At 33.4% G+C, this 23,724-nt stretch overlaps 2 protein-coding genes across 2 annotated transcripts; both read right to left on the bottom strand.

Moving 5' to 3' along the window:
* Positions 1 to 823: 823 nt before the first annotated feature.
* Positions 824 to 1,972, bottom strand: LOC130892542 (uncharacterized). Its single transcript, XM_057797998.1, has 2 exons — positions 1,834 to 1,972; positions 824 to 1,329 (listed from the first exon to the last, which is right to left on the bottom strand). Exons 1-2 carry the CDS (start codon positions 1,843 to 1,845, stop codon positions 913 to 915), a joined length of 429 nt encoding a protein of 142 aa, XP_057653981.1. The 5' UTR covers positions 1,846 to 1,972; the 3' UTR covers positions 824 to 912.
* Positions 1,973 to 7,248: 5,276 nt separating this feature from the next.
* On the bottom strand, positions 7,249 to 8,190 carry LOC130892495 (collagen alpha-2(I) chain-like). Its single transcript, XM_057797935.1, has 2 exons — positions 8,015 to 8,190; positions 7,249 to 7,721 (listed from the first exon to the last, which is right to left on the bottom strand). Exons 1-2 carry the CDS (start codon positions 8,024 to 8,026, stop codon positions 7,341 to 7,343), a joined length of 393 nt encoding a protein of 130 aa, XP_057653918.1. The 5' UTR covers positions 8,027 to 8,190; the 3' UTR covers positions 7,249 to 7,340.
* Between the last annotated feature and the right edge of the window lie 15,534 nt (positions 8,191 to 23,724).

Raw genomic sequence — 23,724 nt, 5'->3', positions numbered from 1 at the left:
TGTTTGGTTTGTAAGATAACTTCGCGTGATAATATGGAAGGAAAATTTTTTGATTGTATTATTTTGAAATCTAATGAATAGATTATAGGGTGGGCAAAAGCTTTTGATCGGTCTGTGCATGACTATGTAGCGCTTTAGCTATTAAGAGTCAAGTTCAGATAAAAAGTTTAAGAAGTTATGTGTCGGAAATTTTTAACTAAAGCCGTACGGCTACTTTTGTCAATAATGGAAAGGTAAATAGATTTGCCACGTAATAATTGTTGGATTCACTAATATTACGTACAGTATCTAATAATAACTCCACGGAAATAAGATGGTTTTCAACCACACCATGCCACTATACTTAGGAGGTCAGAAAATAACTAAATATGTTAGATCACTGTAGAGCACAAGTTCTATCGCCTTACTTGATTTGTTAATATTCCGATAATTTGCCACAACCACTTCTATTTGTACTATATCTTTTGTATTTGGATAAATTCCTATGAAACTATCAGAAATTTTGATTTAGTTTTTGTCATAAATCTACTTACAGTAAATTCAGTGTATATCATCATGGTGTGTGAAATTTCTTAGTACATGTAGTAAGAAATAATCGTATGTCTATACAACAATTTTTACAACAATATTGCCAGAGAATCGGTCACAACAAAATCCCACAATTACATTTATGGAAATATCACCAACTGTTTCGAAATTGACTAAGGCGTAATACATTAATTCATCACATTGGTTGCCTTTTGATATTTTTGACAAATTTTTTCATTATTCAATCAACTCCACTCATAATGATTGCTACTTTCGAAAGAAAAATATACCAACATAATATACAACATTTATTTTTGTTTCCAAAAGCTCACATTTGAATTTAATTTATAAATAACAATATATTTTATATTTCTGTTCCTAAATTTACCAACCATGACCCCAATGACCAGCTCCATATCCATGTCCCCATCCGCCATATCCTAGACCCCAACCGGCGTGTCCCAAAGCTAATGGAGCAGCACCCCATGCACCGTGTCCTGCCCATCCAGCGGGTCCTGCTAATCCAGCGTACCCAACAGCTAAAGGAGCTGCCCAAGCTACTCCATGTCCGTTAGGTCCAGTTGGTCCTACTGCTCCATGTCCGTTTACAACTCCAGAAGGTCCAGCGGCTCCGGCTCCGGTTACAACTCCAGATGGACCAGCAGCTCCGGCACCAGTAACAATTCCTGATGGGCCAACGGGACTAAGAGCATGGGGGTTCACGATGGCAGCATGACCAAGTCCAAGACCGTGGATTGAAGCAGAGGCAGAGGCTGCGAAGGCGACGAAGGCAAAGGCAATCTAAAAATAACAAAAATTTTTGAGATTTATTTCATATACACATAAAATATGGATCTCTATAAAACAAATATGAAATTTCACAATAAAGAAGATGAAAAAAAGGCCTTAGTTGAAATAAATAAAGAAAACATTACTTTAAAGAATCACTTAGGAAAGGATATGACTAGAATAGAACAAATAAAAACGTGTCGAATATTTTTTTAGTCAAGAAAAGCTGATTATGGATTTAATACATTTTATTTTCTATCCACTGCTCTGGAAATTTAGTGTAAAAGATGCATTTTTCACATGTTTATTTTCTTGAGGAGTGAAATAAACGATTATTTGGTTTGTTAAATACCATAAAATATCAATGAATAGAATTTATGTAATATTAGGAATTTTGGTGATAATCAGTCAATTGAATTTAAAAAAACATTTCATCGGGAAAACAATTTATTATTATCATTATCTCAAGTGGATATTTTCATAATATGAACATATAAATTTTCATATTTCTCTTACCAATGAGTTCATGTTGAATGATAGTTCAAATAACAGAATCGAACTGATACTGCTGTTTATTATTTCAGCCCCCTTTTATATAATAAGAAAATGACCTTCAACCAAAAACTACTCATTATATTTTCATTTTAGAGTAAAATACTATTACTTCTATAATATATTATTGATCTATTGCGGTGTTTATGTACGAATTTTTTTCCTAATCGCATTCAATGTCGATTCAGAAAGACAATCACTTATTATGGGTTGCGGTCTAAGTTGAGTAGCCAAGAATCATGAATCATTTCAGAATACCAGCAAACTCAATAGAGGAAATGTACTTCATAATTTATATGTTTGATATTTACAATGAGTTAACACTGTTAATAAGTAGATTCTTTAAAAGCAATTCCACCCTAACAAAATAATAAAAATAAATTACGAATACAATAATGAAGTAATTGAAGAATGAGGATGATTTTGGAAAGTTAATAGTTTATTTGAGTAATCGATTTCTCAGTTAATGTCGATTTTCCATAGCTAAATATTTTGGCGAAAAGATATCGGTATATCATAACGCAGGCACGCAAAATTCAATTCAATTTAACCCATTGATTGAGATTGACTATTCGTACTCACTTTAAACTAATCAATGCAGATGTTTTTTGAAAAGTGAACCTCTTAACATCAAAAGGCGGATTGTGAGGTTTGTCCAAGTGTTTGAACCTTGCAAGTGTGAGTGCTGGGGTACCTTCGGACAGATCAGTCAACTTCCAGTTTTAAATGCTCGGCCTTGTGCAAAAGCCAGCGTTACATTTCTTGGTGTTTCAATGTACAGCTAATTTACTAGATTATTCTGAGTATTATCTGGCTTTCTTCCAATTGGACAGCCACCCACAAATGCCTCGGTGGTCGTGTTTCTTAGTTAAACTTGAGTTTTTGAAGGTGAGCGTTACGAAATCCGTGTCGTTGTTCAGCTCGTACAAAATGTGTCTATGCTCCGAAATTGAGATCTGCAATGCCTCTCTCAAAAATAGCAAAGTAGATTCACTCTATTAATTGAGCAAATGGTGGGATCAATTACAGATTGCGAAAGTCGAGACTCTCCTCTATTTGATGACTTTGAACCCTAGTGAGCAAAGGGAATCGGTTAGAGATCTATTAGGAGCTGGATCCTTATCGATAATACCAGTCAGAGCATCAACATATGTGGAAACCGATGCTTCGAGGGTGGTGGATACCGTGGTCTCTGTTTGTTCAAAACCTTCGGGAAGAGGAGAATATGTCTGCTTACTATTATTGCAAGAACTGGTGAACTTGGTCTTAAGCAGACATATTTTTTAAAATGTTCAATTCAGTGGTCACATGTTATTGAAAACAACCTTGGATAATTTGGATTACAAATACTGATTCAGGTTTATATTCAATATCATGAAATATAATGCCAAGTAAGCAACATCAGGCGCTTCCTCAAGAAATTTTTCTATATTAGCATATTCCAATATTTGCGATTTTTTGGTTGATATCCCGTTGAACATCGTTTCGAAAGTGATTACAATTTCAGGAATTTGAAGTCTATATTTTGAAGAACATTTAACATTGACTTAACATGGAAAAAGTCTTCCAGCATTTATAACTTTTACTCATGGCATCAAAACATGCAAGCTATGTATATTTTCTCCTATTTTTTCCATAATTGTTTTTTGATTTAACAAGCAGTGAATTATTTATGGTGGTAGAAGCCACCTCCCGAATTCTGGTGTTATAAGTTTTCCACTTGACATTCCGCTTATAGAATGAGTCAATCAAACTTTCAAATTTAAATGATATTTCTAAACTAAACTGCCAAACACGAATCAAAGCTACCAATATAATAATGTGAATACCAGCTCAAACAGAGTAAATAGTATAAAATACTATTAAAAGGAACCTCCAGCATTCGTTTTCTAATTTAAAAATAAAACGGATAGGGTTGACAAATGACAGTTGACTAACGTAAAAATGTCCCCCTTATAAAACAATTAACATGTTGCAGCATTTCATAAATACTGTCATATATTGGGTAGGGCGTTTCTGTGGCTCACTCTAATCAATTAACGTCTTTTAACAGATTATTTGAGTAGCTATCCACTTAGGACCGCGGAGCACGACCTTCACCTACCCACACTACGTTTAAAATTAGTTAATTGCTCAATACTTTATAATGCAAAAAAGTGCACAATCACTTGCCAATTGAAATCAAATCGATGTCATATTTTCGTGCATTCCGCATATTTACTGGAAAGTGTTTTCTACTCTGTAAACGACTTCTATTCTAATAATAATGGCTTAAATTTTCCTTTGGATTTAAATAGGACTTATATATTAATTATTACCTATTACTATTACCTATAATTTTGTTATTCATTGTGATTTTCTTCTGTATATTGAAATTTTATTTGCTTTATCTTTATTTAGTTATTTTTATGTTTGTTTTTTAGTTTTTACAAGCTTTTGTCTTCAAATTGTAACAATTTTTGATTGTTTGATTGATATTTTGATGTTTGTTATGTCTTTGATTCACAAATTCAAAAAAAAACATGACAGATGACATATATATTTTTAGTAAAAATGTTAACATCGTTATCTCAAAAAAATTTATATATATAAAATATATTTTCAAAAATACAGAAATATATCAAACAATTATTCGAATATTAAGAAAAATCGATCTGAATTGGGAAAGTTCGAAGTGTTTTTATTTGTTTGAGCACTTTAGAAAAGCTTCTCCTCTAACTTGGATCACTAGAAATTGAACTACTAGGCTGACATTGAGAGTAGCTGATACAAGTTTATCGATTTAAAATGAATATACAATTTGAAATTTTGCACATCATCCTTTTAACATAAGTAAGAAATAAAAAGGGTAAAAATTATAAGATCAACAAGAAACTTAGTTTGTTAACAGATTAATTAAAAAGTGTAGACATACTTTAAGTGAATACTTTCTCGGTTAGTATTACGGCTGCTTTCTTCAGAAAGACTAGTTCACGACTTAAACGTCACTCAAGATTCAACTTTTCATAACAAACCATTTAAATTTGAATAAAATGAACACAAATTTAATAATAAAAGGTCTAGCTATACCTCTGGAGTTATTATGATATTAACAGTAAGAACTAGTATCAGCAGATGAGCTTTTGGTGTCACAGCGCATCTGAAAATTCTTAAAATTGCAAGATAGGATGTAGAACTGATTTTGGAGAAAATTATTTAGGGCTACGTCCAATGAAGAGAGTACTCCAAATGTTTTTATAGCAATGTCGATATAAGAGTTATCATATGCCGATTTAGATAGAGTTGGTGATCAGAGTTATGAGGAGTTCCACTGAAAAAAACCTTAAATTCATAGAAGTTTTCTCATGAACTCATATTTGGGTTGGTTTCCGTATCTCCAAACGCTTTTGGATTTAAGCGAGATCTCAATCACTAGCCTCACCAAGATTATGCATATCAATGACATGTTTTCTACAAGATCGATTTGGAAGTCTTACTTTACATGAAGCTTTTTTTCAGTAGACAAAAAGATTGTAAACATGAGTTTGGAGGAATATTACGTTTAAAATTGTTGCCCAAATACCAAGACTAAATCTTTTTTCAGTGAAGAAAACTTATCTTCGCTTTTAAATTTTGTATTTTCCTGAATCCTTTAAATTTATTAAGTTAATTATTTATATCTTCAACCAATAATACTACAAAAAAATGAAATATATTGTAATTAGGTACACCTCAGTGTTTTTGTAGAGTAGAGGAATTCGAAGAAGTTGCTACATACAAATCTCGGTTCACCCGACATAAATCCTCTTGATTACTTCTCAGAGGGTAACTTATGAAACGTCTATTATAGAATAAAGCCTGTCAATATTTTTGAGTTTACCTAGGATGCAACAGTTGATTAATCTGTTACCCAGGACATGAACCGGAAAGCCTTTTTTATTGCTCGCTCGAGATGAATTTACCAGACCTTTTTCCAAAAAACACTGTTCATAGAATCCTGGCAATATTTATATATTGAAAACAATGTGCCAATAGGTTTTTGGATTCATTTCAGCTTCTTCTGTGATCTCCCTCGTGCCAAAGAAACACCCAAGTTAAAATGCTACGATTGTTGTGCAATTTCTCAAATTCCTCTTCTTCTTCTCTAGTTGTGCCCTTTCAAGTGTATAGGAATTTTAGATTTCATCTCTTTTCATCCATTTGTTGCACTCCATTTCAATTCTTCGCTACTTCATTTATCTGCTGTGTTGTATTTCCTTGTCTTCCCTATTCCTATACTATTTGTAGTAGACAAGTTTTCCTGGGTCTTCCTCTCCTTCTTTTCCCATACCTTTCTACTTCATATTTCCTATCCTATCCATCCTCGTTTTCCCTGCTATTTTACTCTGCTGCTTTATATTATATATACTCGTTATCTTTTTGTTCATTCCCAAAGTTTCACTTCCATATATTAACGTGGATACTGTTATCGAGTGTATATTTTTTTATATCTTTTCCTATTTTTTTTTATCCTTAAATTGTCTTTTCCTACTCTGTTCGCTATTTCTATATCTATTTTCTCGTCTTCCGGGAAAATGACTCCCAGATATTCAAGAGTGATTACTCCATTAGTTTCCCTTTCATTGTTAAATGTTTTCTTTTTTGATTTATTATCATCCTTTTGCATTTCTTGATATTTACGTCCATTCTCTGGTATTCTATTGTCTTTTTTCTTCCACTTTCTTAAACTACTACAATTACTATATCGTCTGCTTATGCTACTCCGTCTATTTTCTCAAGTTTGAAGTTATTCTATTTTATTATTTCCATCATCCATTCATGACAAGAATAAATAGAATAGGACCAAGACTATTTCCTGTTATATTCCCATCTCCATCCTAATCTCCGTCGATCTTCTTCCCTTTATTCATATTCTTATATTCCTTTTATTTATTATCTCTCTTAGTTTTTTAGGGATTTCTATTTTCTGTAGTGGTATCAATTTTTTTCTTAGTCTCTGGGTATTTTATTTGTGTTTCTTAAATTAATTTCTTTAATCATCGTTATTTTAATTACAAAGTGTTTGTGTTTTGATATATTTTTCATTTAGTGCCCCATCATATATATTCATTTTTCTTATTATTTAATTTTATTTCAATGGATCAGGTTATTGCGAAAGCTCCTCAACCTATCCCATTATCTGTCGCATTGAGTCTCTCGATCAATCTTTTGTTTCTAATTCTTCTGATACTACTTTAATTTGATGAACCCCATCGTTGTCAAATCTCAAGGAGTAATTCCTATGACATATTCTGAGCAAACAATTTTTCCTTGAAATAAATTTTCTTATCGTTTCCCATTCGATTAACTGAACTTCCTCAAACTCTTATGGTACAGGCTAAATTAGAACATCACAATAAATATGTATGTACAACGTTTATTTTTTATAAAAAAAGATACATCAGTTCAGTTGGAAAAAACAAGTCATTTTCTAGAAAAAACAGTCCGGTTATTTAACCATGGAGGCCCCAATGACCAGCACCGGCTCCCAAACCATGTCCCCATCCGCCGAGTCCCCAACCAGCACCAGCATGTCCTAATCCCACAGCCAATGGTGCAGCCCAAGCAGCTCCATGTCCATTAGGTCCAGTTGGTCCTACTGCACCATGTCCGTTAACTACACCGGCGGGTCCAACGGCACCAGCACCAGTTACAACTCCGGATGGTCCAGCGGCACCTGCTCCAGTGACAACTCCAGATGGACCGACTGGACTAAGGGCATGAGGGTGGACGAAAGCACCGTGTCTATATCCATATCCAAGTCCAAGACCAAGACCGAGTCCGTGGACAGAGGCAGATGCGGTTGCTGCGAATGCAACGATAGCGAGAACGATCTGAAATGTAATATTAAAACTAATTTAGTGGTGGATTCTAGAATAGTCATTATTTTTTGTTCACTGTCTGAGTAGATACTGAGCAACACATTGTTTCAAGTGGAATAGAGGAGAACTTTTTATTGCCATATCAATTCATAATAGAGTTTCAAGTTTCTTCTTGTAATTAAAATTCATTTCACACAAAACATACGAAATAATAGTGGGATAGAGAATTTTGGAAGACAATAAATTTACTTTTCTTTTGTTTAAAATATTTTTATGATATAATAATATTCTGTGTATATTCTTACCAAGGAGTTCATGTTGAGAGTTTGCTCAAGTCACGGAAGCTAACTGATACAATTACCCTTTTACCCTCGGTTTATATACAAAATGCAAGTGTCTGCGAATAACCTTCGGTCATTTTACAATAGTACCAATCTCGGTAAGTTTTTTCTTTCAAATAGGCAATGATCGTGTTCGCCAGATATGAAAGGTTAAAGTAATGTAAGTATGAAATAAATGTACTTTCAAATAACCGTTTATTTATTAACAGACAATTGACATAAATACCTCTGAAGACGTTTCATTATTGGAATTGATTGACAACATTTTCAAAAGGTTTGCACCCTATAGTTTTTTCATAAACTCTTTATACTGAAAATTGGTTATACAAAAAAATGAAATTACTATTGATTAACCACATTTGAATATATCTACAATTTGATGTAATCAACCCTTTTACTGCGGTTGACTCAAATGTCCCTTGTAGTTTTCATACAAAAGTTGTAAGTATATCTTTTCATTGTTATAGGCGTAAGCTTGTTATAATCCTTGCCTTTTTCAAAACAATTTTTTCAACACGCTTATATTAGCCTAACCTGTATGAGGACTCTCCTTTGGATTAAGAACAAGTGACTTATTTAATAGAAATTTAGTTCGACAGGGAATTCGAACCTCCGGTCTGTGTGTTGGAAATCAAGCACTTCGACAACCTTACAAACTACACCGTTATGGCTCGATACAAGTTTCGACGAGATGTAGGTATATAAGCAGCGAAGCCATTAAACGAGGGTGGTATAAATTAAATGATGTAGACTAAAAAACCCAAAGGGCATGCTTTCATCTGATTATTGTTTTGAGCTTATTTTGAAAATTACTTTAAACTTTTTAGTTTGATGTGCTTCAAAAGCGTACTTTCTAGTTTTTTTTTAAACTATATCTATTAGTATGGTTCATCTATTTTCACTTGAATGCCTGCAAAAAGTATCAAACAGTCTCTTTGACAAAACTGATACACCAAGACAACTTTCAAAGAAGGTTTCTTGAATTATGGATAGATGCACCAACTAGTTGAAAACACGGTTCGATAATGAGACTATAAACCAGTTGATAATATTTGAAACAGTGCTCCAAGTCTTTTGTTGCCAGATTCTTTTGATAGAAAATTCGGAATGAATTCTGAACGATGCATAATAATTAACATTGATTTTAGTGAGCCGCAGTTTTTGTGAGAAATTTACACTTTGAGGATTTTTTTGGCGGTTAACTCTATTTATCGTTTTCGAATTATAAATGAAAAACTGAGGTAATCTCCACTTTTCTAGTTATTCGTGAAAGAAAATTCTTTTTCTCTAAATAAGACAATTTTCAGGGAAAAAGAAATAGCCGAAGTCATAAAAATGAAAGTATATAGCTACGTAAATATATGCAAGTGAAACCTAGGCAATGAACAAAAATAGTAGAATAGTAGCAGCAAAGATGAAAAAACTAGAGAAAATAGGAAAAATGGGGATGGGTGAGAGTAAATTATGGAAAATCTTAAGCAGGACCCAATAGGAAACAAAACAGGAAAAAATGTTTAAACTAATACGAACACATAAAGAGAAAAACATCATAAAACTTACCAAGAGAAGTGATAAGCAGAAAAACATAAAAAGAGAAGAAAAAGAAAACCTAGAAAACTTGAAAGGGGTCTAAAAGAGTCAAAAAATGGATAAAAAAAGATTAAAAACTATAATCCCTATACTCTGGCGCTCTAAAGGACATAAAGAGGTCTGGAGTTAAAGAAGAGAAATAATTTTTTCAGTGGGAGAAATACATTTCTATATTCCTTCCACCACTATTGAGTCGCCATCGCTGTTTAATCTTGCGTAGTTCTAGGAGCCAATTCATATATACAGTCTTAGTTTTGAGATTTGACGTTCAGCGTTAATTAAAAGGAGCAAACTTTGTCGGATAGTGTAGACGAAGTTGAGATCTTGTAAGATGAAAGATGCAAATAGTGTAAGCTGATCAAATAAGGAAAATTATTTGTGCCTCCCATTATCCAATTTCCCCAGAATTTATCAATATACACTGCTGGTCAAAAGTTTTTATCCATTTGGTCCCTTTCGTTGTTCAGGATACTCCAAATATGTCAGCCGGAAGTAGGAAAATGCTTTCTGACTTCGCTTTTATCCCACTATAACTCAATTAGGTTGAGGCTGGGCCAAATTAATACTTTCAGCGTATTCTTCCTTTCCAATTATTTCAAATACTCTTTACACAGCTTGGGTTCATTGGTATGCTGGAAGAAAAATTTTTTGCCGATCAGGTGCTGGCTAGAACTTACTATGTTTCCCTTAAATATTTTTCATAACTTTCTCCAAAGTCCATCAAACTTTTACCAGGTTTCCAGTAGCTTTGTCTTCAAAACATCCTCAAACGATCACCTAGTCTCTCTTAGACCAAAAAACCTCAAACTTTGACTCATCACTCCATAAAACTCTCACCCACACTTCATGCGTCAAGTTGTCAAATTTGCATGCTCTTTAGCCCACTTCAACCTCTTAATTTTCTTTTGAAGTCTTATTCTTCCTTTCCAATTCTTTCAAATACTTTTTGCACAGCTTGGGTACGTTGGCATGCTGGAAGAAAAATTTTTTGCCGATCAGGTGCTGGCTAGAACTTACTATGTTTCCCTTAAATATTTTTTATAACTTTCTTCAAAGTTGTTTTTGCGTCTCTCGAAGAAACAATCCACAGCTAAAGAATAATAAACAAATCAGCCGGTATTTGCAGGTTTTGACTTGTCGTACTCAGACAAAATATAAACATGCACTTGTAGAAAGTAAACAAATTGATTTGTAAGACACCGCTTCGACCTTCGCTTGACAATATGGAAGAGAAATTTGTGGGAGTGTATTATTATGAATATGCTAAATATTTGACATTAGACTAGCCGATTTTTCATACACAGATTAGGGTATTTTTAATCTTCAGCAGTAATCGCGTATCGTTTCAAGCGCAAATACCGTTTTAACTCTTCTTTTTGTCATTGATGGAATAGCATTTGATTCTCTGTTAAACCCCATGAACAAGCTTCAGGACCGGAAACTCAGTCAGCTAGTCCAGGAGCTAGTTGGCGCTATACATAGTCATAGAGCCAAAAAAATGTCATAATTAAAAGCAGAAACCCAGATTCTAGTAAATTCATGTAATTTTGAAAGTTTATGAGTTCCTAGCACATGAACAATATTATCAGTTATACAGCACTCGACAATTATTATGTTGTCGTCCCGATGTTATACCATGAATCTGAGAGAACCATATAGGTCTAGAAAATTGTGATGATTCAATTGTTTCTATTATTTTATTGAGTGTAATTCAGGTCTCAGCTTCTAGAAGTCAGAACAAGTAATTAGAGCAGAAGTTGCTTGTTTTATTTTCACTAACAACTTCGTATCGAAGCTCCAAAGTTATTTTTACAATTTTAACGAATCTCTCATTAGCTGTCGATCCTGATTGTCAGCACTCTATGTTCTGGGTCTATACAGATGGGAACCTATAGCAGAAAACCGGTCACTGGCATATTTCACAAATAGGAAGTAACATTTTACACTCATGAAACTCTCTTTTCTGGATTTCTTTTGCTGTTTCAGAAACTAAGCACGTTGTTATAATGAAAGTTTGTTTCTTCATGTGACCTTGTATTCCAAACAAAAAATCCAAACCGCACTATTTCACTGGATAGGGTACAAGTGATAGATCAGAACAAAATGTTGTAAAATCATGAATTTTATTGAATTAACTTCCAACTACTAGCTGCGACATGATTCACTATTATCAAAAAGAATTTTAAAATAAGAGATTTGAGGTTCCTGACCAAGTCTTGGTACTTACGATGTAGAAATGAATTCATATTTGAAATTATTTATTTAGCATTCGACAAACAAGTAAGATTTGTGACTGGGTTATTCCAATAATATAACTGAAAATATATGATTTAGCATTTGCTTTTCAGCAGTTAACAAATGTATCCCCGTTATGATATTGTTTCAGGTGGATTTAAAGGTGAATTTCAGAAGAATTTTTTATGGTAAAGGAATCATTAAAGCAAAATTTCCGACTAAATTTATTCAACTGGAAAGTCGATTTGTTAGTGCATTCTACGGAACCCAATTTCAATTGGCAAGTGATTGTGCATTTTTTTGCATTGTAAGCCCTTAACTAAATCTGAACGTGGAGTATGTAGGTAAAGTCCGTGCTCCTAAGTAGATAGCCGTGTGCAATTGGAAAAACATTTTTAATATAAGTCCATCAGTTCCAGATGAATATTTATTTTTGATGTCATTAATTGTATCTACTGCAAAGCTGTGCTAAAACTACGGGCATCAAGGAGAAATTGTGTAAGCTAGCATTACCACCAGGTAGACATTTCTCAGATAATTTTCAATGGACTATGTTTCTTTAGAAACATTACGAGCATTGGCTCTTTTGGCTTTTGGCTTTTACTATCTTATGATAAATTTTTCTGTATAGTTTCACGTAATTTTTCAAGAAGACCGAGAAATTCATTAGATGAGATAAACGTAAAACTTTAGTTGACCGGGGTTTATTTTGCTCATAAAGAATTGGATTCCAGACTAGTTAGTGTGTTCTCATGAATCTAGAATTCTAAGTGCACATCACCTAGTCAGTTGTTCGACAACGGCGCTTGAAGTTTTGAAAACTTTTTACCAAAAAGATACGGTATAATTTGCGAGAAGCATCTTTAGTATTGGATTTTATCAAAAATTTTATTAACACTGATAGGCAACAAAATGGTAGACCCAAAGTACTAATTTTGACGTTATAAGATAATACTCCTCAGTGTAATGAGGAAGAAGTGGTCAGATCAACCATTTATTTACGCAGTATTTATTTTTGTTTTTATTTTATCGTCATATCGAATTTCTATCAAAATATCTATTGTTTATTGTGCTTTTATTCTGTTTCAAAGAGTTTAAATAGGATATAGTTAAAAAAAATTACACAACTATTCTTACTTGGTTTCGAAATTTTAATATTGAAATACCAGATATCTTGTACATTTTTAATTGATTTATTGGTTTTGCGGACGTCCTCAGGAGAATAAATATTTCGTTTACCTCACTCAACCCCATTGCTTGGAGCAAGACAACGTATAATGCAATGAAAGATGCAATATGATCGTAAGAAAGCCCAATTGATTGGTTTCTGGGAAACATCATAAGTTAATTTCATCAATTTAGCTCCAGCAAGCTGTAATTTTATGAAAAAATACACTCCTTCAAAAAAGTATCCCCATAACATGATTTCCTATCTGTTCAAGTCCTCAAAGTATATTTGGTCTAAATTTATCCACTTATTTATAAACACCTTGTGTAGTTTTTCGAAGTAACCTGGTATCAAATCTGCAGATTTCATCTTTCTCTAATATTGCCTCACAAAAATACTCAATAGGGTTTGAGTCCGGACTGTGTGCAGGCCAATCAAAAACAACAATAACCTAGGTACTAGTATATATACTATTCTAGCGACATAGGGAACATTTGGGGTTGTTTTTGAGGGTACAAATAGTAAATTTAAGGCAGGGGAGACATATTATTTCCATTATTCTAGACTTTACATGGTACAACTTACATATGATAAATCAATGAAACCTAACCTAACCTATCCAATTCCAAATAATTACAATCTTGGTTAGATTAGGTTAGGTTTCATTGATTTATCATATGTACCATCTAATGTCTTAAATAATGGAAATAATATGTTTCCCCCGCCTTAAATTTACTATTTATACCCTCAGAAACAACCCCAAATGCGTGAAAAATTTCTTGGAACGATTTTTGTCTAGAGCCCCAATTCTAAATAATTACCAAAAGTAATTTCTTGTAGAACATGAACAGATTCACTCTCTAAAAGTATTCTGTGTGCGCCCTTAAAGGTATTCCACCTCACAACATGATAGACTCTCTACCAAAATTTGTTAATCGTCTGAGGTTGTAAAGAGAATACCTCTCACTAGCCGTTCCATAAACAGGTATTCTCTAATCTGAAGTACATAAGCAAAATCTTATCTCGTCCTTAAAAACATTCAAGTTCGCATGTTATTTGCGAGTCTCAACTGCATGGTGTTGCCCGGATAGTTGATGAGCAATATCAGCTACTAATAACAGCATTTCTTAGATCATTTATGAAATTTTTCTGAGATTTTGACCTTCAGCTAACTCTTATTAAAGCTGTCTTGCCGTTACATGTCGTTTTCGTAAAGTTTGCAGCCTCTAAAATATTCTTTCTGTAGGTTTAGTAGTCGACGGTCTTGCATAGGTCTTCTATTATATCCTCCGGTGTCTTGACGAACAATTATTCTAACAATTTGCTCTCTAACATTTCTGTTTACACGCTCATCCATAATGAATTTTATTTCGAAAATGCCTAAAGACACAAATTGAATTTTTATATGTACCGAACAAAAACTAATCCATATTTCACGAGCTTCGTTTTTTGTAACGCTGATTTTGTTGCCCTTTTTAAGGGTGATGCGATACTTTTTTAGCGGAATCTAGTTGTGTCGCTCCATGTCAGGTACCCTTCATAAGATTTCTAGCATAATCTGAATAAAATGAAATAGCTAATTATACACCAACTATACTTGTAGCAATTTATCTTTTAGTTTTTTTTATATAAAACAAGTTCGAACATTGTAATTATATTGTTCTTTCCATCAATTACGTCTTTCAAGGTAGGTCAGTTACGTTTATTAGTAAGTACTAACTCTAAATCAAAGCTTCATTCAACCGGTAAAAACTTCTGTATGCCACTATGCATACTAAAAAGTTATTAGAAGTAAAATGAAAATGTTATGTCACCGAATCGGTATAAAGATATGAATAAAATGTGGGCTTGTCATTTTTTTATATTGAATATTTCATACAACGTTTATTAATCACTATCTCATTGGTATTAATTTTTTACAGAAATTATTTTAGCATTTAATATAGCTACACATGTTCATCTACGATGCAAAACATAAATTATGTATAGAGAATTTATTATTATGCATAATATGGATATTAGTAATGTAAATTAATGAATTATAGTTTTAAAATACTTTTATAGTCAATCGAATAAAAAAGTGGAAAATATATTTCAATTCTTCTTTTCTTTTAATGAAGGCGTTCATTCCGATCCAATCTACTATATAAAAATAAGTCGGGTTTACCTTCCTGACGCTATAACTCCAGAACGCACGAACCGATTTCCACGTTTTTGCATTCGTTGGAAAGGTCTCGGGCTCCGTGAGGTTTATAGCAAAGAAAATTCAGGAAAAATTTCAACAGAAAAGCGGGAAAATCTTTTTTCACGTACAGCGCCATCTCTGATACATAGCATGTACTACAAACCAATATTTTAAGTCGATCAAGATGTGACATAGCTTTGGCGTTAGCATCATCTGGAATTGCGGCGACTCTTCTAGATGGCGGTCGTACTGCACATTCTGCGCTTAAGTTGCCACTCAATTTAAACACAATTGATACTCCCACATGCAATATTTCCCGATCCAGTGCAATGGGAAAATTGTTGATGCAATGCAAGCTCATTGTTAGGGATGAGTGCACAATCACTTGAAGCACTTAACTTCACACTGAAGGATCTTCGGCGAAATAACAACATCTTTGGTGGCATGATGATATTGTTGGCAGGCGATTTCAGCAGACGTTGCCAGTAATTCCCCGTGGAACGCCTGCGGATGAATTGAATGCTTGCCTGAAGGCATCACCTTTATGGAATAACGTAAAAACATTATCGCTAACCACTAATATGAGAGTTCAACTTCAAAATGATCAAAGTGCTGCAATAATTTTCCAAACAATTGTTAGCTGTTGGAAATGGAAAAGTCCAAGTTGATGCGACATCTGGATTAATTACTCTTACCAACGACTTTTGCCGATTTGTAGACTCTCAATTAGCTCTTATTGAAAATGTTTTCCCAAACATTAGTGAGAATTATCAGAATAATGCTTGGTTAAGTCAACGAGCAATTCTTGCCGCAAAGAATAATGATGTACACGCACTGAATTTCATCATTCAATCAAAAATTGATGGTGACATACAAATCCGTTGATTCCATAACAAATTCCGATGATGTAGTAAATTATCCAACGGAGTTTTTGAACTCTCTGGAGTTACCAAGATTTCCACCACATAACTTGCAAACTCAAAGTTGGTACAGTTATTATGATATTGCGTAATTTAAATCCACCGCGACTTTGCAACGGTACTCGACTTTGGGTAAAAAGACTTATGCCGAATTTGATTGAGGCAACCATTATTAACGAAAAGTAGCAGGTGAAATGTATGTATTCCTCGAATACCAATGATTCCGACTGATCTTCCGTTTGAATTCAAACGATTGCAGTTTCCAGTTCGCCTTGCCTCGCTTAGTGTTTGCGGAATAAATTTAGAAAATCATTGTTTTTCACATGGGCAGTTATACGTTGCGTGTTCACGAGTTGGGAAACCATCCGCTTTGTTTGTGTTAACGTCAGACCAAAAAACAAAAAATGTGGTTGACCAAAGAGCACTTCAATGAAACAGATAATTTGAGGACACGTATAACGCTTCGATTCAGTATTCACTTTGGATTCACTTTCATTTACTTAGAAAAAATTTTTTTCTTCATCTTTTAATCACCAAATGAAATGTTACATAAAACGAAGCCATCTGGTGGCGAAACGGAGTTCGCCGGGTTTGCTAGACGCGTATATTTTTTAACCATGAATGTTTGTCTGCGACCAGGTCTTCGTTTTCCTTCGATTTTTCCTCCTAGTAACTCTCGTTCCTTCCCCATACCTTTAAGCACTTCATCGTTAGGTATATGTTGAGTCCATGTTTCTGCTCCATACAAGAAAACTAAGTGCACGGACGCCTTTACAAAACGGTATCTCAAGCTTAAGTTCAAGGTTGCGTTACATAATAGGTTTTTTACCTTTAGGAATATGACCCTAACTTGTTCTATACTTCGACGTCAAGGTCTACATTTGTCATTATCTGGCTGCCAAGATATTTAAATTTCTCAACTTTGGTTTGGAAGTCTTGTTGTGGCCATTAATTTTGATTTTGTTACTTCAATTTTCATGCCTAGTTGATCCTCTACTTTGACAACTTCTACAACACATAGTCTAATGTCTATGTCCTAAAAACGTGGGTTGCTTGGTACGTCATTTGTGTCCTATTATTGTAGGCATTCAAGCTCAAAATGGTGTCAAACCTCCGAATTCTTTATTTCAGCTCCGATTTTCCTGAAAATTTGGAATCAAGTTCATCTTACCCTCCATATCAAGATCAACATGGTCGCAAGGTGTGCAAATTGTTTTTGAGGGGTGAAAACCACCCCTTATCGAAAAATACCAATATTATATTTTTTCCTATTTTTTTTTCAATTCAAATGGTTTCCGTTTATGCAGCATAAATATTTTAAATTATTATATAATATAAAATCAGATATTTTGAAGTATCAACCCTTAAAAATTTTTGAAACTACCCTTCTGATGAAAAGAATATAGGAAAAAATCTTTTAACAATTTAAAACATTGCAATTTCATTTTTACTGTGAAACATTCATAGCATTTTAATAAAATTTAATTGGTTATCAATTTTTATTATTCACCCCTTGAAAACTACCCCTTTGCAAAGAATGAAATAAAATCTAATGATTGCCAACTTTTAGATTTTGTATTCTTTTAGATATTAGTTACTTGTGTCTACTTGAAGTAATTTTTAATTGTCTATAGCCTGTTAACCCTTAAGAACTACCCCTTTGATAAAAAATAAAGAAGCAATTGTCTTAATGAATGTTAATGTTTTGATTTTGAATTCTTTCCTTCTAGCTGCTTTATAAGGATATCTATATATCTTATTTTCTTTTCAAATTCTTATGTTTTATGTAACTCCATTAATTTTGAAGCTATTACATCCTACAAAAATCCATTTTAAAGGTAATTTTCGGAGCTACAAGCCTATGTATGTTAAAAGGGATTAAGATCCTCCACTTTTTATTAATAAAGGGTCAAAGGAGTGTGAATAAGCAATCTTCGCACTATAGCGACAGATTAATTTGGTTATAGCTCCCTCAATTTTTACGCTTAAAAAGAATCAAAATAATCGTCATAAAAAATGCTTTCATTTGACTGTTTAGTTGTTTTTGTATCTCTCATAGTTATAGAGAGAAAGTGAGCAAAAAAATTTTCTTTCAAAAATCAAAAAAAAGTATTATTTAATGATCATTTTTTTCAAAATTATGCATTTCTAATCAGTCAAACTTTCAGACGTTGTAAATAACATCCAAATGAGGTATTTAGTACGAGGAATAAATTTAATTTTGATTTTCAATGAAATGGCATTAGTTTTAGTGCAATTTTTTTTAGCTTTAACTATTTTACATCATAACTCACTGAAATTTCAGTCGCAATGAAAGTGGTCGTTTGAAAGGTCTTTTTTTCAAGCTCTTTAAAAAGTATACTATGCCTATACTAAAACAAAAGCTATTCAAGTATCTATAACTTGCTTTAGGTAGAATATTAAGATCTTAAAATATAGTTTAATTCCTTTGTTTTCTTCGATAAAATCCATCATTACAGAGTTTTACGTAAAAATCTATTGAAAAATACGGTTTTTTGGTGAAAAATGCGTACTTTTCAATTGCGAATAACTCAAAAACTATTAATCTGGCGAAAAAACTTTATATGACATTTTTTACATTATATTTGCTGATCTTTTGATTTTGGGTGAAAAATTCTCCATCCCCCCCGGGGAACATCGTAACCTCCTGATTAACCTACGATTTTAACATTATTTTCATTAACATATGCTCTATCCAACATTAGTTCAACAACAGAGCATTATAGTGCCACCTTTGCATATAAAATTAGAAATAATGGAAAAATTTGTGAAATCTCTTAACCACCTAACCGATGTTACCAAATAACAAGGGGAAAAGTAGAAGAAGGGATTTTTATAGGGCTTCAAGTACGAAAGTTCTTTAAATAGTAAATTGTAATAAATTTGAAATCCATTGTACACGTTTTTACTAATATTTAGCTGTAAAATGTCCTTCAAAATAAATAAACTGGAATCACATTTGAATTTTTTACCTCAATGTATGGGAGACGTTAGTGATGAGCACGGTGTTTCTACTAGGATATAGCAGGCATGGAATGGCGTTATCAGAGGAAGTGGAGCTCTACTATGCCAACAGACTATTTTTGGACTTCAAGAAAAGAAGTTCTAGATCTCGATTATAGAAGAGAAAGTAGTCCAACATTTAAAATCAAAATTCGACAATGTATTTATATAAATAAACTTTCAACTGAGCTGTCCTTTTATTGGAATTCTCAGAAAATCCTAAGACATAAAATTGTTACCACTGCAAACGTTTCTTACTATTTTCTTTAAATAAGTTGGGTTCCTTTCACGGGCTCGCAAAATGTTTTTTTGTTGTCCAGTGTAACCAATTTACATGAAATTCAAATATAAAAATTATAACATTGTTGCCTATTATACTTCAACTTATTTTATTAATTTTAACAATAGGACGTTGAAGAATTCTTTGTTATTTATGTATTTAGTATGAACCTTATTTTCTTCTCCATTATTTTTCATATACATTTATAATAGCGAAGTGTTTCGCATAGTTCCTGCAATTGAAAATAGTATAATTCTAACATAGTTTTTCTCAAATCTTGAATACTATGGATACATGAATTGAACAATTGAATTGAACAATGTCATATTTAATTATTGATATTTATATTGATTTATGGATTTAGCCTTTGGCTGCGCTGATACGGTACCGGTAGCTATTGAACTAATCAACAACGATCTATATATGTAATATGCGTATGTAGAATTTATTTAATTAAACAATAATTTATTAGATAGTCACGTTCTAAGCGGAACAACCTTGTTACTTCTCACAAACCATTTTTTGTATTTTTTTTTTACTAATATAATAAGGAATTCTCATAAACACCACACCCCAACATTTTAAAGATAATCGTTAATATTTCAAATAAACTTTAATTATTTTATTGCTGACTTATTAGTTTTAGTAAATTACTAAGTTTTATTGTGTATATTATCCACTTTTATTTCTTATAAACTTTTTTCAAGAATCTGAGGAACATTGAAATTAGTAGTATAGAAAAACCAGATTTTTACCAAAGGATGAACATTTCTTGAGTCTCTGATATAACAATTCATACATTCTGGTAACAGTATGACCATAAAAATTTTCTTTTGCGAATCCACAGATAAACAATATGCAAATGATTGTAATAGAGCTTTTGAATCGAAACCAGAAAAATCTTTTTTACATATTCGTGGTCAAAAATAACGCACCACCCCGATTTCTGAAAATATTTTTTTGTTTAATAAATTTAAATTAATATTGTTATTATTTAATTTCTTTTCAATCATTTTGACGCAATAATAAGAAAGAAATGTGTATTAATTTTGAGTGATTTTTAATTAGTAAAAAAATAAAAATAAAAACTTTGCAATATAACCAAATTTTCTTAAAAATAAAACTTACATTCTAAACAATAATGTTCCTTTTTTTAAACGATAGTAGCATGAATTTCCGCCTCTGGATGTAATTGTTGCTAATATTCTGGGCATGCTTTCAATTAGGTGCTGGTTCACTTCTTGAGGTATATTATCCCATTCCTCTGATGCCGCTTGTTCAAGCTCATTTAAATTTTGAGGAGATGGATTTCGACGACGAATGCGGCCTTTTAAAATGTCCTAGACATGCTCGATAGGATTCATATCTGGACTTCTTGGTGGCTAGTCCAGGGTATTAATTCCTACTTCATTCTGTGCGGGCATCAAAACAAATTCTTCCCCAAAACATGATAGACCCTCCTTGGAACGGCTCTCTGGGAATGATACAAGACTGCGCAAATTCCAATCTTAATTTTGCCTTGCAAATTTTAGTCTAGCAAAGTTGCCTGGAGAGCTCTTCTGTTGTGTAAACCAGCATTCTGAAGGTGTCGTATTGATTTATCAGAGATATTCATATTTCGGATTTCTCGTAAAAGGCTGCGTCAGATTAGGAGATAGTCTATCGATTCGCGTCTCCTCAATCACTGATTTGGAGAAATTTGATTCGAGTACTGCCAGACATTGACTTAAAAATCTCATTAGAACGAAGAACTTGTTAGTTTGCTGGATCAAGGTATCAATTCGTCAAACTTGGCACTAGACCCATAGCGACGATTAATATAACCGTGAAGTAATAATGTGCTCTCATCTCTAATTGGATCATTTTGTTATCTAGCATATTTCCATAACCAATCAATGGTTATTTTGGACATTTCTGTTAAATGACGGTAGATGCAGGTAGACCAAGGTAGGTGGTGGATATGACCCACTCGCATCACCCGTTGAATTACCACCGCATCGGATCCAGGTAACGTGAATTGAACCTAAGGGTTCTACGTTTCGTCGCTGTGCTGATGCTTCCGTTTTTTAGAGTAGGAGGAAAACAATAAAATGGCGGCACCTTTTAGACCAGAATAGTTAAAATAACCTTCCAATCCGATCCTCGGATGGAGGCTGCTCTAAAGAGTCAATCAGTTAAAGATATCTTTAAAATAGATATACGAAATTTCAATTCGAATATAAAGGTTCACCTTGTATATCGTGGATACGACATAAATACCCGATTCATGCATAGTTTTAGAATTGCCGTCTTCATTAGAGGCGACATATCTTGCTATAGGAAAGATGATCTTGAGCCTTCAGAATTTGATGTTATGTGGTTTCAAATAACGACTGAAAGACCAATAACATTCCCTTATAACGCAGTTATTATCAAATTTTACGGATAAATCTATTACATGCAATCCAAAGATCCAAACGCAGATATTTTTATCGCTGGTGATTTCCATGTTCATCACGTCAGCGGGTTGAATTGTACCAACAGAAATGACGATGAGAGGCAGGAAGCTGAGGATTTTGTCAATAGACTGACCCAACTTATCATTGAGCCAACCAAAGTTCTCTATCAAGATGGTGACTTTGATAGTATCTTGTACCTATTTATAGCCATGCACTATTCGGAACTTCTGATTACAAACTAATTACTGCAACGTGTGAACTAGAAATCCAAACTCAGTATTCACTTAAGCTTGATACAGTTTGGTACTATAGATTGGCCAAATAGGAGAATCCAAAGGATCTTCTGTTTATTTTTCCTTAGAATGATTTTTGCTCCAATTCCAATGACCCTTCAGTGTGAGTAAACGAGATTTCGGAAGTAATCTTGGCCAAATGGGACCACCCAAAGGATCTTCTGTTTATTTTTCCTTAGAATGATGTTTGCTCCAATTCAGTGTGTGCAAATGAGATTTTGGAAGTAATATTGGCTAAATAGGAGAGTCCAAAGGATCTTCTGTTTATTTTTCCTTAGAATCATTTTTGCTCCAATTCCAATGACCCTTCAGTGTGTGTAAACGAGATTTCGGAAGTAATCTTGGCCAAATGGGACCACTCAAAGGATCTTCTGTTTATTTTTCCTTAGAATGATGTTTGCTCCAATTCAGTGTGAGCAAATGAGATTTTGGAAGTAATCTTGGCCAAATAGGAGAATTCAAAGGATCTTCTGTTTATTTTTCCTTAGAATGATTTTTGCTCCAATTCCAATGACCCTTCAGTGTGTGTAAACGAGATTTCGGAAGTAATCTTGGCCAAATGGGAGTATCCAAAGGATCTTCTGTTTATTTTTCCTTAGAATGATGTTTGCTCCAATTCTCATGACCCTTCAGTGTGTGCAAATGAGATTTTGGAAGTAATCTTGGCCAAATGGGAGTATCCAAAGGATCTTCTGTTTATTTTTCCTTAGAATGATGTTTGCTCCAATTCTCATGACCCTTCAGTGTGTGCAAATGAGATTTTGGAAGTAATCTTGGCCAAATGGGAGTATCCAAAGGATCTTCTGTTTATTTTTCCTTAGAATGATTTTTGCTCCAATTCCAATGACCCTTCAGTGTGTGTAAACGAGATTTCGAAAGTAATCTTGGCCAAATGGGACCACTCAAAGGATCTTCTGTTTATTTTTCCTTAGAATGATGTTTGCTCCAATTCAGTGTGAGCAAATGAGATTTTGGAAGTAATCTTGGCCAAATAGGAGAATCCAAAGGATCTTCTGTTTATTTTTCCTTAGAATGATTTTTGCTCCAATTCCAATGACCCTTCAGTGTGTGTAAACGAGATTTCGGAAGTAATCTTGGCCAAATGGGAGTATCCAAAGGATCTTCTGTTTATTTTTCCTTAGAATGATGTTTGCTCCAATTCTCATGACCCTTCAGTGTGTGCAAATGAGATTTTGGAAGTAATCTTGGCCAAATGGGAGTATCCAAAGGATCTTCTGTTTATTTTTCCTTAGAATGATGTTTGCTTCAATTCCAATGACCCTTCAGTGTGTGCAAACGAGATTTCGGAAGTAATCTTGGCCAAATGGGAGTATCCAAAGGATCTTCTGTTTATTTTTCCTTAGAATGATGTTTGCTCCAATTCTCATGACCCTTCAGTGTGTGCAAATGAGATTTTGGAAGTAATCTTGGCCAAATGGGAGTATCCAAAGGATCTTCTGTTTATTTTTCCTTAGAATGATTTTTGCTCCAATTCCAATGACCCTTCAGTGTGTGTAAACGAGATTTCGGAAGTAATATTG

Source organism: Diorhabda carinulata, chromosome 4 (genome assembly GCF_026250575.1).
Source record: "Diorhabda carinulata isolate Delta chromosome 4, icDioCari1.1, whole genome shotgun sequence".
Classification (NCBI taxonomy): domain Eukaryota; kingdom Metazoa; phylum Arthropoda; class Insecta; order Coleoptera; family Chrysomelidae; genus Diorhabda; species Diorhabda carinulata.
Note: the sequence above shows the minus strand (reverse complement) of the source record. Positions and strands in the feature narration are given on the sequence as shown.